Here is an 18,957-nt window from a genome sequence, read left to right as displayed (position 1 = left end):
AAACTGACAAACCTCTCGATAGGTAACATGCATAGCCCATATAACTTTTGAATCTCCACTATATTGGAAAATTGAGCTCAAGTCTTGTTTTTCTTTTGAACCATTCTGTGATACAGCTAGGAGACAAATTTCATATCAAAATAAATAAATAGTTTGAGTCTGATTTCAAGGCTACAGATTCAGATATATATCTTAAATTTAAAGAAGACAAAACTTCATAAGACAAGATACTAGTAACTAACAACAGGTCCTTACAGCCACAACTCACTTAATAGAAAAGGCCCCCAATAACACGCGTGGAGGTGTGAGATGGAGAGGGTACGAAGCGGCCGTGTCTTCACACTGGTGCAATGAGAGTGTCAAGGAAGGAGGAGGTTTGGATGCTGATTAGATGCTGAGGTTAGGAAGAGGGGTGTTGTCGTAACTATGGAAACGAGAATAAATAATAATAAAAAGCCAGGCAGTGCGCAGCAGCAGGAAGGAGGCTGCTCGGTTCTTCTCCCTCGCCTCTCCTCTCTGGTTACCACAGTGCGGAGACACGCCGAAATTTGGAAGTGGACTCCTAGCAACTAAGAGCTTTTCGCGTGCTTAAGGCTGTCATGATCTATCTGAAGGATCGTTTTTTCCATCCTTATAAAATACAAGAAGACGTCTCGGAACAACCTGTTTCCTTTTTGCTAGCCGCCGACTTCGCTTAGACTGAAAAAGAGGAGGTGGGGGGATTCGTGTAGCTGGCTGGGCGACTGATGTGCACCTGAGGATACTGCAGACCTGAGATCCAAATCGACGGCGTTTATTTTTCGTTTCTAGGAGGAGATTTGAGCGCCTTTTTTCCTCGGGATGGACGGGGTGAGCAGCAACAGGACGATGTCTTACAGCAGATGGAGTTATTACGACAGGTAGGCTACCGCTCGTGTGTGTCGCATTAGCAGACGAGCTGCCCTTTGTAAGGAGGCTGCGCGGCTGCAGCGCAGCTTAGCCGTTCGGATATGAATGAGACGGAAGGCATCCAAGGATCAGCCGAGACCGCAGCTGCGAACTGGGGGTTGTTTTACAATCCACCACAAATAAAATTAAACAAAATGTAAAATAAGGACAGAACAGGTGCTCAACCCTGCTACGCGTCCTGATGCACCGTCATACCAAAATTGCGTAAAATCTGAAAGGAAAATACCAGAGCAGCTTTACTGATTTAAACGAGTAATTCAACCCAATTCCCAAAACTCATTACAATTCTTTGAGGCAATTGCATTTTTAATTGTTTTAGCGATGTGTGTGAGCCCCTTGTTCAATGTAGCTATTTATAATGTAAGATAGCCTTTTCACACAAATGAAATTGAGATTTGGAATTGCTGCAAGAGGATGTCATCTGAAGTGCCGTCGGCAGCGCATGACCCCTGACTACATTCCGCCCCGCGTGTCTTCTTTGTGGGATTTGCATGTTCTTCCCTGATTTCAGTCGTTACATCCATTTAGGCACATGGGCAAGTCTTACTGTCTAACAATTATTAAGCGTTTAAACTGGTGGTGTTAAGGTATTAAATGGTTAATGCTAACAAATCTGCCGTTTATGGCACAGACTAAATGACTATGGTAATGGACAGATGAATGTATTAATGCAAAACGATGTAAAGGTAAACTTTCCTGGGAATAAACAATAAATCAACCATCATTCGCATTATCAGCTCCTCTTTTTGGGTATGCAAGGCATTTCTTACAATTAACATTGCTATCAGTTGACTTAATTTGTTGTTTTTTGTTGTTGTTAAGATCATTAAAAACGTGCAAATTGAAAACGTGCCATGCGTGTCCTATGCCTCTCCTGCACATGCGTACTTGAGGAGTTCAGTCTGTGAAGTACAGTATGTTGCATCGAACGAAATCCTGCAGAGCATCTCAAGTGTTTGACTTTATACTACATGTGTCGTTTTGAGCATCAGACAATAAATGAGGGCTGGGTGAAATGAGTTACAAAAACTACTACTGTCCATCAAGAATAACAAAGGAAATCAATCAACAGAAAGAAGTGTAGGTCAATCTAACACCTTATGTGTGTCAGAGTGACACAACATTGAGCGTGTTCTTCAAACAGAATGCCATCCCATTGACCCACCTGTGCTGCATCATCAGTATTTGAATAAAAAAAATGTCAGTAAACTTTAGCGATAGCAGACAGAAAGTGGACAATATCAATGACACAAGTCTTCCCAGCTTTCCCAGATTCCAGTATATCATGTTGCAAATATCAACAAGTAGCTGGCAGTAGGTCAACTGAAGACGGCACAACCTTACAGGAACCAAAAGTATGAAACAGGACATTTTGTTGTTATTCTTACTGTATATCGAACTCCCCGAAGATGTGCTAAACTGCTGAGCATTGACTTGGTGTTGTAAATTACTTGATAGGTTTATTAACAATACATCATTCATTAGTCTCATTGAAATGGCCAGCAAATACTTACTGAATGGTTTATTATCAGCTGTTTAATGAGTGATAACAATTTGCATGCATACTCATACCAAGAACCTTCATTGCCATGTTGTGGACACACAGATCTATTAAACATGCTTCCGTAGACTTGAGATTGTTTTACAAAGAATATGGTAATTAAAATCTCTATGCTTTCAAAGGTCTTTTTGTTGGTGCCTCACAAGGAGTTGTGGTGTTATATGAGGAAGTCAGGAGTGGCAGAAAAGTACATAAGAGTTGTATAGGATATGTACGAGGGAAGTGTGACTGTGGTGGTGAGGTCTGCTGTAGGAGTGATGGATACACTCAAGGTGGAGGTGGGAGTACATCAGGGATGGCCTCTGAGCCCGTTCTTATTTGCAGTGGTGATGGACAGGTTGACAGACGAGATTAGACAGGAGTCCCCATGGATTGTGATGTTTCCTGATGACATTGTGATCTGTAGCGATAGTAGGGAGCAGGTTGAGGAGACCCTGGAGAGGTGGAGATATTCTCTAGAGAGGAGAGGAATGAAGGTCAGTAGGAACAAGACAGAATACATGTGTGTGAATGAGAGGGAGGTCAGTGGAATGGTGAGGATGCAGGGAGTAGAGTTGGTGAAGGTGGATGAGTTTAAATACTTGGGATCAAGAGTACAGCTTAATGGGAATTGTGGAAGTGCAGCCAGGGTGGAATGGGTGGAGAAGAGTGTCAGGAGTAATTTGTGACAGATAGGTATCAGCAAAAGTGAAAGAGAAAGTCAATTTGCATTGAGCATGATAAGGATGGATAGGATTAGAAATGAGTACATTAGAGGGTCAGCTCAGGTTGGAAGGTCAGAGAGGTGAGATTGGGTTGGTTTGGACATGTGCAGAGGAGAGATGCTGGGTATATTGGGAGAAGGATGCTAAGGATAGAGCTGCCAGGCAGGAGGAAAAGAGGAAGGCCTGAGAAAAGGTTTATGTATGTGGTGAGAGAGGACATGCAGGTGATGGGTGTGACAGAGCAAGATGTAGAGATGTAGATAGGGTTTGCCACAGCAGATCACCTTTTTCTAACGGGAGCAGCCGAAAAAAGAAGACTGTGGAAAGTGGCTGGAATGGCTGTAGTCCGGACTAAGCCTGGGTTAGTCTATAAAGTTATAATGTGCAGAATCTATCAAAAAGGCAAATAAAATTTTAGGTTATATCATAAAAGCTATTGAATATAAATCAAGGGACATTATGCTTAGACTATGTATTTCAATAATAAGACCACATCTGAAGTATTGTGTGCTGCGCTGATCACCAAACTACAAGAAAGACATAGCAGCACTTGAAGCTGTGCAGAGGGGATCAACCAATTGCATCCCAGGACTTAATGACATGTCGTACTGTGACAGACTCAGAGAATTGAACCTGTTCAGAGACTGCGTGAGGACCTAATCCAGTTTTTCAAAATCGTTTAAAGCATTGATAAAGTAGATCCAGCAGAATTCTTTCATCTTAATGGTGTACTCAAGGACAACAGTGGAAATTAAGGAGAAGTGCATTTAAGAAAGAAGTCAGGAAACACTTCTTTACACAAAGAGTTGTGGGAATTACTCTGGAACTGCCACGACATGGAATTGAAGCAGAAACCTAAACAACCGTTAAAAAGAATCTGGATAAGCTATTGGGACAGCTTAGCTATCAGCTAAACACATGGACTGAATGGGCTCCTCTTGTTTGTCAGATTTCTTATCTTGTTATGTATAATGTTTGTGTAGCTAACTGTAAAGTTCCTACATGGGATCCAAGCTCAGATATTCCAAACAACTCACCTCTCAAGAGCTAAAACTCAGTTCAGTTCAATTCAGTTTATTTTTTATTCTGCTCTTCACTGAGTGCTGTGACAAGGTCTTAGGTAAAATGTAATTACAAACTTTACTGTTTGCATAATGGGTACATAAAGATACAAAGCAGTTTCAAACTGATTAACATAAATGAAGCCCAAGCAACACTATCTGCCCATTAGTTAATTGTTGACAGCTGACATCAGAGGAGATGAAAACAAAAACTCCAGTCAGTGGCATCTGTGGAGAAAATAAACTAAAAGCAAGAAGCTTTTCAAGTCTAATGGTTAGCAAGTTCAGCTTGAGGTCTTTAGTAACTTTCTCCTCTTTCCCACTTGTGGTAGATGTTCATGGCTGCCCACACCTGATTCAGCTTGAAGCATTGTGGTGGCCCAGTATTGCAGGTTTCATAAGAACATAAGAAATTTGACAAACGACAGGAGACCATTCAGTCCATCAAGCCGTTTTGTTTATCTAATAGCTACGCTGTCCCAATATCTCATCCAGATGCTTCTTAAAGGTTGTCAAGGTTTTTGCTTCAACTGCCTGTCTCGGTTTCTGATAAATAGGAGGTTGAAGATGGAACATCCAAATCTTTGAAATCTGAACAATCCCTCTTGTCCAAGGACTTTAGCTCCCCATAAGAAAAGCCATAAAATATTTTATTGTTTTCCTCATGGTGGTGCTGAGGTGCCATCTGTTGCATGGCTGCACTCGGGTTCCAACGGTGGTGGGTGTGGCAACACACTCTAATCAGCATATGCTCCCAACCTCCTCCTCCTCCTCCTCACATTTTTGTCATCATGAAAGAATTTAGCCATCTACCCGAGAAGAGCATTAATTCCATGATGTTCTTCTTCTCACCTAAGGTCAACCATTGATCCCACTGCTGAACGAGTAAGCCTCACTACTAAAGGAATATAACTTTCATTTGAGTGATTGCTAATGGTTATTGCTATTTCAGAATCAAGGCAGCATATCTTTAACCACATCTCCTCATTCGAAGCCATTGTATTTAGTAAAGGAGAAAGGTCTGGGCAGCCTACTCCAAAGTTCTTGAAAGAGATTTGAACTTAAGATGGCATATCCAAAGGAGCTAAGGAAAACTTTGTTCTTTAAGTGATTTTACAGGTAGCATTTTATCATAGACTGAAAAAAAATATAATTAAAATGGTAATGCAGTGATTTATACTTGTTAAATTTTAAATTTAAAAATAAGCAGACAAGCTTGTTCTGTGGCTGCTTCCAAATGCATAGTAGCTGGCATTAAAGGCCTTGAAAGGAATGTGAACTTCTGCTGTAGTGTCATTCATCTGATAGGTGAGGGGGTAGGAAGGCTATTCAGATGAGCTAAAGGAATCCATGAGGTTGCTACTACTTACATTTCATGACCCTATAATAACCAAAATGAATCTTTCAGTATTATCATTTAAATCATGAAGTTGGTAACAATAAATGTCCTAAAACAGGGCCAACAGCTCTCTGATTGGCTGAATTTGGGGGATGAAGGGTTCCCCTCAGCTGTTCTATCATCAAAACGCGCATGGTGTGTTAGTCTGTCTGTGTTCCCGTGCCATGGAGACTCACTCTTGGCATTTGCCTATGATGCCTATGCCATGGGCTGGCTGTGTCCTAAACCTTCTATTAGTTTCCAGGTTCCAGTAGTTACTTGTCCAGTTAGGTAACAGTTATGCTGTAAGATGAGTCTCAGCTGGGCCAGTGCAACCGGAAATAAGCGCTTTATCTAATTTAAACAAATGAAATAATACATAAGTAATTCATTTTCCCTCACACCACTGATTCTCTCGTTTTTCTTTTTCCATCTGCTGAATCCCTCAAAAATAGGTTGCTAACCGACTGACATTTTGAAGACTTACTACACCTGTGGTGTTGACACAGGAGGGGAATAAAACTGTACAGTGCTGACAGCAAAGTGGCAGGGTAGCATTAGGCATGGCAGGACAGCCTGAGGGTAGCGGAAAGAGCCTGGCAGGAGGCAGTGGCAAAGTTCTAACACCTACAGGGTCCTGATTATCCACTTCTAGTCCATAATCTGCAGGAAAAGATGTCTGAGAGAGCTAGAGGGAAAAAAGAAAACCCATTGGAGTCACAGTAATAGGGACTTGTTCCTATAAAGTCAAGACATCAACATTTTTAAATGGGTTAGAAGTTTGATGATTGCACTGACCTGGTAGAATTTGTTTTTACCTGCCCTCTCAGATTCATGATAAACATACGTGAAACAGTAAGTTCATGGCAGGTTTGTAAATTCTGAAGTGCCCCCCAGTTTGTGATATGTGTGTTTAAAGTGGTGGTATTGATTAAAGGGTATAGTGGAGTGGTGTCCCATCCAGGCTTAGTTCCCAACTTGTGCCCAGTGTTGCTGGGAAGCACCGAATAGGATTTGGTGGATTCAGAAAATGGACACTAAGATGGTCGGATCTGCATTTTTAATATAGGCTTTAATTTATACAGAAAAAGTGAGTAAAAAAAAAAGAGAAATGTTATCTGCTATAAAAAGTTGATAAACGTGGGTTGAAGTCAAAAGCCACATAAAAGAATTATTCCTGTATTACAAGCTCTAGTAAAAAATGAAAACAATCTTAGTCATAATTTCTTTTCAAGGTACATGCTAATGACCTCTATTTGTGTATCAGAATGAAATGAAAATTAAAAACAGCTTATGAGATTGCATGATTTTGAATCATCATCGATTGAAACAGACAGCATCTATTGTACTGATTTATAATTCTCAAAACCTTTTCATTTTTTGGGCTTCAAATCTCTGGCTCTGTATTTTGTGCTAAAGTCTGAAGTGTAGAAATTATGAAAGAAAAATCCATTTTAAGAAGTTCAGAGCTGATCATATTTAGCATGGGCTCTTTCAGTCTCATACCCATAACGTCTGTGTGGTAGGCAACAGTGCCGCTATACTGCAATCCCTCTGTTAACTTGGCCTCGTGTTCAGGACACACATCTTCTCAATGCATGATAGTTAGATAGTCATCTTAAGTTTGGGTTACTTTCCTCTTCATACTGTTTTTGAATGTTCCTTTGTACAGTTTTTGTTTAGTGTTTTTTTGTGTTATGTTGAGGTACTGGCACAATAGTAGTGACAAAAACAATAAACAAAGTAAACTTGGGTGGCACAGTTCTGCGGTTGGTATCACTTCTGCCCCTCTGATCAGTGTGTTGGCTCTAAATCCTATTGTCTGTGTGACACATTTTCCTCGTGTCTGTGCGCCTTTTCCTTCAGGTTCCACTCGCACATCCCCAATGACCCCCTGTGTGGTTATGTGTGTAAGTGGGGCCCGTGATAGGCTGGTGTTCTGTCCACAGCTGTTTAGATGGATAGATAGGTTTATGTAGTGCTTTTCTAGACACACAAAGAACCACTTCACACCCCATCAATGTGCAACATCCACCTGAATAATGAAATGGCAGACATTTTGCACCAGTCCTCTTACCACACATCAGTTATTATGTGGTGAAGAGGTGAGAGTGATGGCCAAAGAGGGACAGGGGATGATTAGGAGGTCAAGATGGTGGAGACCATGATTGGCAATTTAGCCAGGGCATTGATTGTACAACCAACTCTTTTCAAAGGATGCCCAGGGTTCTTTTATGCCAACAGAGAGTCAAGACTTTGCTTTCATGTTTCCTCTGAAGGAGGGCGTCATTGTCACACCTCAGTGTCCCCATCACTGCATTGCAGGCATTGGGATTATCTCACAGAACACAAGGTAACCGTCCACTGGTGGCCTCACCAACAGCTCTTAAGACAGCAATACAAGCTTTTCCTAGATGGTGCCCAAAATCCTTGGTTTCAGGTGGATTACCAGTGCTTAAGTGCAGGTGGTACGGCTGCTGGTTTCCTGCCTTTCAACCAGTGCTACAGGGAAAGGCTGTGCAAAGAATTAAGTGGGTATGTTATGTTAAAATAAAGTGCAGGGGGTACACAAAATAGCTAGAGGCTTTCTTTCTTTTAGCTTTCCAGTCACATACAGTCGGGGTCTTCAGCCTGCTCTTCTCTAACTGGGCTGTGGGTGAAGATTTAATGCCAGCATTCATATTACTATAGCAGCAGAGGCATTTAACTGTATCATAGCCCACTGTCACTCGACAGACTAATGCATCTTGGCTTTACTGTGCCAACTGACATTGCTGCCCTGAGATTTAATGTATGCCAGCTAGTTTACAACTGGTGTGCTTAGTAATGATTGTCTGATAATTTTGTTTTAAATTGATCAGATATTGCAGAATTATAGACATTTTAGTCACACCTTGTATTAAAATTGTTGTATTAAAAGTAAAATCATATTACATCCACAACAAACTCATGGTTGAGAGCAATTTGGCTTTTTTGACATGGATCAGCAGAAAAAGACTCTTCAATGTCAAAGTGAAAAAAGATCTTTGCAGAGTGATCTAAATTAACTTCAAATATAAAACACAAAGTAATAAATAATAATCAAGTCTGTATATAGTAAATGCACCTTTGACAGCCATGACTGCCTTGAGTCTGTGTGCACAGGTCTCTGTCACCTTTACACATCTGCATTCTTCCATTTTTCCCAATTCTTCTTTGCAAAGCTGCCGAGGCTCTGTCTGGATGGATGGTGAGCATGGCTGAACAGACTTTTTCAAGTCCAACCACAAATTCTCAATTAGACTCTGACTCGGCCACTCCAGGATGTTAAACCATTTCTGTCTAACGTTGGCTTTACGCTTGGTGTCATCATGCTGGAAAACAAATCTTCCTCCAATTTATCTTGCAGACTGCATCAGGTTTTCTCCAGGATTTCTTCTGTATTTGTCTGCATTCATTTTACGTTCTACCCTCACAAGCCTTTCAGGGCCTGCAGAAGAGAAGCAAACCCAAAGCTGCCACCACCAAGTGTTTTGATGATGTGCAGTATTTGGCTTATGCCAAACATAGTGTTTAGATATCCAAAAAGGTCAATAAAACCTTAGACCCTTCTTCCAGCTGACTTCAGGGTCCTTTCTTACAAGCTGAGACGTCATGCACATGTTTGCTCTTTGCCACTCTCCTATAAAACTGCTGTTGGTGAAGCACCATGCACCAGTTGCTGTCTGCACAGTCTCTCCAATCTCAGTCACTGTAGCTTGTAACTCCTTCAGAGTTATCATAGGCCTCTTGGTGGCCTATCTCACTAGTCTTCTTTTTGCTTGACTGCTCAGTTTCTGTGCTTCTCTGGACAGTTTTCCATATGTGCCATACTCTGCTTTTCTTAATGACTAATTTAGTTGGACTACAAGAGATATTCAGGGACTTAGATATTTTCTTGTCTCCATCCCCTGACTTTTTGATCACCTTTTCATAGAGTTTCTTTGAATTTCCTTTTGTATTCATTTGTGTAGGTCAGTGGTTCTCAAACTGTCGGGCGAAGTAACAAAAAAGGAGGCGCGAATATTGCCATATATGGTGTAATTTCGCTATTCGTAGGAAAATTTTAAACTTGTAGCGGTGTATCGGCAGCAAAAAATATAGGAATAAGTTTTATTAGGGTTTCAAAAAAATGTTAGAGGGGCACGATTAAAACTGTTATGAAAACTCGGGTCGCAAATACTTAAAAGTTGAGAAACACTGGTGTAGGTTAAGCCACCTTACTGACTCCAGACACATGTTGGCCTTAGACTACAAGCAATTGAAAACCCTTAACTACAAACATGTGACCTCCATTTAACCAATTATGGGACTTCTAAAACTAACTGGCTACAGCAGAGATGATTTAGGTGTGCTTTGATAATACTTATGAGATCATTTTTTTGTGTTTTATAATTGTAACTAGGGCGTTCTCCCAAAGCTCGCTTTGCTCGCCACCCCCACCCCCTCTTAAACGGTGATACAATAGGAAATAGATAGATAGATAGATAGATAGATAGATAGATAGATAGATAGATAGATAGATAGATAGATAGATAGATAGATAGATAGATAGATAGATAGATAGATAGATAGATAGATAGATAGATAGATAGATAGATAGATAGATACTTTATTAATCCCAATAGTTTTTTTTTACCTCCTTTTTTGCTCGATCAGCTGCTGGCTTGCTGTTGCTGCCGTGCCACGTGATCTGCATCTTGGCACAAAGTCTCGTCTTGCGGGACGTGAGTTCTTGATATTTTTTAGTTTATAATTTAAAAACGGACTAAGAATCTGAAAATCTAACAACATCACATTAAAGTTCAATAAAGAATGATACCAAACATATACAGTGTATGTAGGTTTTAAAATAAGCTGATTTAAAGCGTGACAAAAAAGTGACATAAAAGTCACATAAAAACGTTGCACAAAATCAATGCAATTTTAGGCTTAGGATTTTATATACTGTATATAGAGTAGATTAATTTAGACCGTTTTGCAGATATCTGTATTTACTTTGACATTAAAAGATCTTTTTCTGTAGATTAGTATGTTCAGTATTAAACAAGCCAAATGGAATCCACTCCGATTCAATGTTGTACCACAATAAAATGTAAAAAACTTTTATAGGCCCAGTGTTCATAACAGACTACATAATAGAAATGTATTAAGGTGTACAAGATACAACCATTAATATACTTGTGAAGACTGACATACTTTATAAGCAACCAACATCTTCTTCCAAGCTTTTAATTCTTGATCTTAAATAGCTTTGATTGACGTGTTTAGCAAACTATACATAAACACAATGTCCTGGGAGGCAATTACATGAATGGGCATTTATTGATTTCTGTCAAAGCAGAAATTCATATTAGGAAATTTGGAATGCAGAATAAGACTATTGATCTTAAACAGTATGAATAGAAATAATGCTTTGAACTCAAATGTTCCATTGATTCTTGAGGGCACATTTCCATTTATTTCCTTCTCTTCAAGATACTGTATTCCCATATAAATATCTAAAACAATTTACCTCTAGTGGCATTTTAAAATTGTTTCTTCAGCTAAATATTAATTATATACTGCATTATTTTGTCTGGGCTTAGGCATTTTTTGATACACAGTCAGGTCCATAAGTGTTTGGACAGTGACTCATTCATAATGTTGGCTCTGTATGCCACCACAATGGATATGAAACAAAGCAATCAAGATATGATTGAAGTGTAGACGTTCAGCTTTAATTCAAGGGGTTTAACAAAAATCTTGTACGAGCTGTTTAGATAAGATAGACACTTTTATACATGGGCTCTCTATTTTCAGGATGTCAAAAGTATTTGGACAGACTAACAATCATAAATATGATCATTTTCAATATTTGGTTGAAAGTTCTTTACAGTCAAAGACTGTCTGAAGTCTGGAACCCATGGCCTTCTCCAAGTGCTGGATTTTCACTTTAGTGATTCTTTGCCAGGTCTTTACTGCAGCTGTCTTCAGTTGGTGCTTGTTTGTTGGTCTTCAGCAAGTGAAATGCATGTCCAGTTGGGTTGAGGTCAAATGCTTGACTTGGCCTTTGAAGAATATTTCACTGCTTTGCTCTGAAAAACACTTCATTTGCTTTCATAGTATGTTTTGGCTCATTGCCCATCTATACTGTGAAGCATTGTCCTGTCGGTTTTCCAGCATTTGGTTAAATCTGAGTAGACAGTATAGATCTGTACACTTGAGAATTCATTCTTTTACTTTTGTCAGTAGTCATATCATCAATAAACACTAGTGACCTTCTTCCATTGGCAGTCAGCCATGCCCATGCCATAAAACTGCCTTCACTATATTTCAGATGATGTTGATATTCTTCCGATCATGAGCTATTTTTTCTCTTCTCCATACTCTTCTCTTTCCAACATTTGATACATATTGATCTTCATTTCCTTTGTCCAAAGAAAATTGGTTTCAGAACTGGACAGACTTATAAAAAATCTTTTCTGACAAAGTCTGCTCTGCCCTTCCTATTCTTGAGATTCACCAGTGATTTGCACCTTGTGGTAAACTCTCTGTCTTTACTTTCGTGAAGTCTTCTCTTGATAGTAGACTTTAGCAATGATAGGCCTACCTCCTAGAGAGTGTTCTTGGCTTGGCTAAATGTTGTGAAGGGGTTCTTCTTCACCAAGGACAGAATTCTGCAATCATCCAGCATGGTTGTCTTCTGTGGTCTTCCAGACCTTCTGGAGTTGCTGAGTTCACCAGTGTGTTCCTTCTTTTTGATGTGACCACTCCTGGTGTTTCTGCTATCTCTCTAAAGGGTTTGTTTTGTTTTCTCAGCCTAATGCTGGCCTGTTTTTACTTGCATGGACAGCTCTTTGGACTTCATATTCAGAGTTCACAGTGACAGCTTCCAAATGCAAATTACACACTTGGAATCAATTCCAGATATTTTACTGGCTCAATAGTTAATGAAATGATGAGAGAACTGCTCCAGACTGGCTATGGAACAGATTGTCAGTCAAATGTCCAAATAGTTTTGAACCCCGGGAAATGGGGGGCTATGCAGAAAAATGTCTGGCATTCCAAAAAGGCTTGTAAAATATTTTTGGTAAATTCCTTAAATTAAAGCTGAAAGTCTACAATTCAGTAACATAAAGATTGCTTTGTTTCAAATCCATTGTGGTAGTTTACAGAGCCAAAATTATAAAAATTGAGTCATATCCAAATGCTTATGGACCCGACAGTATTTTACTTTATTAATTGTTGGATTTGTTTATTAAGAGCTTAGTAAATGCTGAAGATTTTTACACACACACAAAAGAAGAAAAAAGTAAAACACAATTTGCTGGTAGCAGGCTTTATAGTTTGTGTTTGTAACACGTTCATTCACATAGAAACGGATATAAACTCTCAACTTAAATAATAAGCATCACAAAACTTAAAGGGTTGCCTCAGTGCTTATATGACAGACCCAGATTCCTCGGTTCCAGTCTCCGCCTGGCCTGTGTGCGTTTTCTCTCAGTACCTCGATTTCCTCTCACTTTCTAATAACATGCAGGTAGTTTGATTTGCAACTGCAAATTGCTGTGAAGTGTGACAGTGTAGCTTGTGGAAAGAAATCTTAACACATTTTGGAAGTACAAACTTTAATGGTTCTATAATGCTTACCAGAGGGCACAGGAAAAAAGTGGAAAAGCAGAATGATGACTGTCTTTAATAACATTGCCAGCCTTTCTAAGACAGTGTGTTTTAATAGCATATTTGATACAGAAAGCTGTGTACCAATAACAGACTTGGCTGACTTAATTGCTTTGATTTTGAAGCTACGTTGTGATACCTCTTGTTACCACATTTTCAAAAGCAAGCCAGAGTTGGGACAAATCACCTTTTCCTTTCAACTGTCTGAAGTCATAAAGCTTCTGCTGATCCTTCTTTACGGCTTCAGTAACATGTGGGGACCACATTATTAGCATTTTCTAAACGTTTCCACAGTTGCCATTGCAAATTGAGATGTGACCTCCAGCTCACCTCCTAAGGTCAATAAGCAACCCCTTTGTTTTATGGGCATTGAGATAGACATGGTTAATTAAATAAGCACCACTTCAGCCCTTACCCTTTATGCCACTTCATCATCGTTTGTTATTAGGTAGTCATGCCATCCATAAATGGTGCCCACAGATAGAGCTGGTGGTGTTCCTGGCAAATCAAAATAACAAGACCCAAGATTGAGGTCCCCTGTTAATGAAAATGTCAACACATGGAAACAGTAGTCACCAAAGTCAATGAACAGAAATGTAAGACTCCTTAATTCACACATAGATCCTGCAGCTAAATGACTAGACTAGATGGCACTCAGTAGGGATACTTTGATTGTGTGAAACACAATGGAATCATAGCTACCACCTCAGGTGATAAGAATTATCCTGTACCTAATGTGAGACATTAATCACTCCTTGCCCTCCTTCCTAGGGCACCGTCTTCCATGCGTCCCTTCTCTCACTGAGACAGAGCCTTAAGGTCCGTTCCATCAGGGCTTAAATGGGAACCCCCTTCATTGTTGTTTCATTAATTAGCCCTTGACACCTCAGATGGGGATTGACAGTTGATACAGCATTTTATATCTACCCCGTCAGTCCCTCTGCTCCAGTTACCACTCATTTCTGTCCAACTCTCTTCCAAACTCTGTCATTGCTCATTCCTCTTAAGCCAAAACCGCCAGATGACGTCCCCCCCTGTTTGCTGATGTAAGCTACCAGCAGCCTGGACCTCTAAACCTTACTCCAAAGTAAGTTCCCTGAGAATCTCCTACAGCCCACTTTCACTGAGATATTCCAGAAACTCTATCCCTTCTGGTTGCACTCCCATATTTTACAAGCTTACACTTACAAGCTCTGTGTAAGAAAGGACAGAGCCGGTTATACTTCCTTAGAAGGCTGGCATCCTTCAACATCTGCAATAAGATGCTGCAGATGTTCTATCAGACAGTTGTGGCGTGCGCCCTCTTCTACGCGGTGGTGTGCTGGGGAGGCAGCATTAAGAAGAAAGATGCCTCATGCCTGGACAAACTGGTGAGGAAGGCAGGCTCTATTGTTGGCATGGAGCTAGACAGTTTGACATCTGTGGCAGAGCGATGGGTGCTAAGCAGGCTCCTATCAATTATGGAGAATCCACTGCATCCACTAAATAGTATCATCTCCAGACAGAAGAGCAGCTTCAGCGACAGACTGCTGTCACTGTTCTGCTCCACTGATAGACTGAGGAGATCATTCCTCCCCCAAACTATGTGATTCTTCAGTTCTACCCGGGGAGTGGGGGGGGGGGGGGGCTTGGGGGGATGGGGGGGGCGGGGGTTTAAACGTTAACATTATACAAAGTTATTGTCTGTTTTTACCTGCATTATTATCAATCTTTAATATTGTTTTTTGTATCAGTATGCTGCTGCTGGAGAATGTGAATTTCCCCTTGGGATTAATAAAGTATCTATCTATCTATCTATCTATCTATCTATCTATCTATCTATCTATCTATCTATCTATCTATCTATCTATCTATCTATCTATCTATCTATCTATCTATCTATCTATCTATCTATCTATCTATCTATCTATCTATCTATCTATCTATCTTATGTGTTTCCTCAATCCTCTCTTTCCATGGCACTGTAAATTCCAGAAGGACCACCTGTGTCTCCGTGTTGGACCACAGAACATTTTCAAAGGATAATGCACTTATTTCGGTTGCTGTGTTAAAATATTTGGTTAAAGTAACAGCCACTTAAGCAAGTTCAAGTAACTCATCCATTCATTTCTGAACCCTCTCTTTCCAATAAAGAGCTAGAGTTGCAGTTGACTATCCCATGGCGATCTGACCCTACAGGATGCCAGACCATTGCAGGACACATTAATGTAGTCATATTTTGTATTTCCAGTGGCATTACATTACATTCTCTTTTATTACAGTGTTCTTACACATTAACCACTCAGTAACTAACTGCAGTGTAACTCAACCCTGTTACTGTGTACCTAATGTGTCATCCAAGTAATGGTACAGGTAAATACACATTCAGAAATAAATAAGAAAAAAATATGCACAACACTTACACAAGGAATATAATACAATGTAAAGGATAGCCTGGCCACAGACAGACACGACAATGCAGTGTCCACCACACACACGTTTATTTAACAACTATTTACAATATTTACAAATATGCAGTCCTTGGTTCTCTCGGCCGCCTCCACTCCTGCCACGCAAGCTCCGTCCTTCTTCCACCCAACTCCAGCTCCCTGATTGAGTGAGGTGGCCCCCTTTATCTTGTCCCAGATGTGCTCCAGGTGCCTGACAATGTACTTCCGGCAGCACTCCCCAGTGTGGCGGAAGTGCTGCCCTTGCACCCGGAAGTACTCTGGGCATACACCATCCTTGGTCTGTCAGCACTTCCTGGTGTCCCAGAAGTGCTGTCCCCCAGGGAGTAAGGACCGGCCGAGTGCCCAGGGAAAAAAAGTGCCGCTCTTCCAGTTCCTCCTTCCTCCAGGCATCCCGGCGGGGCAGGGTTCCTGGCCATCTATCACAAATGCATACACAATATATACAATTTTCATCTACGTTTTAGTTAGTTTTGTACTTACTCAGTGGTTATGACAAAATATGTCACACTTTTATAATATAATTCTCAGTTTAATTCAGTTGAGTAAAAGGTTGCTGGGAAAGGAGGCCAATCTCCAAAGAATTAAGACATAAGAACATAAGACATCTGACAAACAAGACGAGAACTTTCAGCCTGTCCAACTCACCTGGTTAGCTAATAGCTAGGATATCCTAATGTTTCTTTTTATAAAACACTAAGGCTTTTCCACATCGACTGCATAACTGAAGGCTTTGTTTCTGATTCCTGCAGTCCTTTGTATGAAGGTGTCTTAAACACACGCATGCTTAATTCCTGCTGAAATCCTTGATTATCGATGACTGGACATGATCTGTAGCCCCTCACACACACACACACACTCACTGACGTCATTTAAATATGGATTTACCGATTAAATATGTCCACACCTTTATTTATTAATTTACTACATAAGATTTTTCCAATTCAGGGTTTGCATCATTTGGCACAATTCAGGAACCAACACTGTATCAGGGTGCCAGTCCATCACTGGGTACCTTCACTGACATGCCCACACTCATTAATAGAAAGCCAGTGTATCATTCTCATTCAGCCAAACATGTCTCTGGGACAACATGGGCAGAAGATAACAACTGGGATGGAGTTTCAAGGCCGCAGCATTAACTGGTAACGCACAATTAAAGTGATTCTTATTCTTCTAATGCAATTCATCCTTTTTAATGGACTAAAAACTCTGTACATTTTTACAAATTAATTTGCAGTAAACTACGTGTGGCATACAGAAAGAAATATATAGAAATGTGCAATATCTGCGTATTTAATCTTACACTTTTGGAGGTCCTTGCATTCTGGTGGCAATGTAAGCAAAAATAAAGCAGAATGCTCCAAGGTAAGTTTGGCTAACTCCATTGGCATTCTTAATTCAAATGAAAAAAAGTAATAATATGAAGAATGAATTTTAAAAAAGTTGGAATTCAAATGCAGTTTACGTCTCCATATAATAACAGACCCTGTCCCTTAGCAGTGGTGAGTACTGCTAGTTTTTCAAACAGCTTATCATTGATTTTTTTTTTCCAATACAGCCGATTCATAAACACACACTGCAACTAATAAACCTTTTATTCTGTAGGGAATTGTGGAGGTGGAATTACATGTTCAGTATTGTGTCTGTAAAATGAAGTGTTTACTACAGTAGAATACTAGGCCTCAGTAAGAAGCAGTTTTATTTGAATTGAAGGGGATTCAAAAGGAGCAATAGTAACATTTTATAGCAGCTTTCATTAATACATCATTAGCAAGAATTATGCAATGTCTAATATTAATTCATTTACATTTAAATACAGTAGATACAAATATAACAGTTTATTTTAACTTTCAGTAATACGTCTTCACATCTTTGCAAATCCTTTATTCTTTAGTTGTAGATATTTTTGCAGTAGCTAATTTAAATTTGAAAATATTCCTCGATTGTAAAAGTGTGTAATGTGTATTAATGTAAGCAATGGAAATTATTATAGTGTTACTAGGACAGTTTATTATCGGGCAGCTTTGTCTATACACGAGAAATCATTTTATAGTATGTATGTGGATGCCAGAGATCACAAAATAACCGCTCATGCACTGTTTCATGTTACTGTAAAAATATACTGAAATGTCACTACATCAAGAGTAATCATGTTTACTGTAAATACTGTTTTTCTACGAGTATTAGAGCACATTTGCTGTGTTGAGTTGGCTGCCCAATGAAATTGTAGGCATTTGGTGCATTCTTAAATACATATGAGGTGTCTTGTTGCTAGGCAACAGCCCACAGATGTAATAGCAACAACTATCACCCATCATTTAAAACAGGCTGCTCTTTATTTCGCTTTCCCCTTGAAACCCCGTAGCCTGATAAAACACTGTCTGTGCTCTGCTGATGATGCTGAGGATTTTAGCACTCTGCTGTTGAGGCTTTGTTTTCAATTTCCAACATTCACTTCCATATCAGTGTTATATGTTTACAATTCCATGTTGAATCTTGTTACTGCACAGTATGGAATATTAGTAAACGGAAATATTTAATAATCAAGGAAAATACAGGATTATTGGAGCTTACTGATGAAAAGCAGTGCAGTTTAAAAAGTGAAAGTGGGGTTTTATATTGAGACTAATAGATAAAAAAGTAATTTCTTTGTGATGATGATGATGATGTGTCACTTCTGTAAGTCAACAGCCTTCCATTTTATGAACCCGCTTGATGATATAGTACAGTCACAGGAAGTTAATCTTGGCCTCAGGCACAAGACTAATCTCATATTTGACCAGATTCATAACATTTAATTTTATTTTTATTTTGCTTTGGCACCTTATAATGTACAGTATATAAAAAGTCTACACACATCTGTCAAAATCACAGATTTTGTGTAATAAAAAAATGAAACCAAGATAAATCCTATCAGAAGTTATTCCATTTTTATCACAAAATTGCAATCTATTCAAAGTTTAGTGAAAACAAAATAATAAAAAAACTTGGTTGCATTAGTGTGCACCTTTTAATAATTGAGGATGTGGCTGTGTTCAGAATCAACCAAATCACAATAAGTCTCATCTCAAATAGTAGCTAGTATACATCTGACATCAAATAAAGTGGCTCTGATTGAGCTCAGATGACGTTTAGCTGTTGCTATAGGATTATTCAGATATCCTCTCGGTTGCAA

General features: G+C 39.5%; 1 protein-coding gene across 3 annotated transcripts in view; it reads left to right on the top strand.

Moving 5' to 3' along the window:
- Positions 1-372: 372 nt before the first annotated feature.
- The window catches only part of tub (TUB bipartite transcription factor), a 210,536-nt gene continuing 191,951 nt past the window's right edge, over positions 373-18,957 (top strand). The window contains exon 1 of one of the 3 annotated variants that reach the window (XM_051923713.1): positions 373-899. In XM_051923713.1, coding sequence (XP_051779673.1) covers positions 841-899 — 59 coding nt within the window. In that variant the 5' untranslated portion in view covers positions 373-840. The remainder of the gene's footprint in view (positions 900-18,957) is intronic. The other 2 variants (XM_028793780.2, XM_028793779.2) reach the window with 2 other exon arrangements.

The sequence above is a fragment of the Erpetoichthys calabaricus genome, chromosome 2 (assembly GCF_900747795.2).
Source record: "Erpetoichthys calabaricus chromosome 2, fErpCal1.3, whole genome shotgun sequence".
Lineage (NCBI taxonomy): Eukaryota > Metazoa > Chordata > Cladistia > Polypteriformes > Polypteridae > Erpetoichthys > Erpetoichthys calabaricus.
The sequence above is the reverse complement of the archived record's forward strand: the minus strand, read 5'-3'. Positions and strand labels throughout refer to the sequence as shown.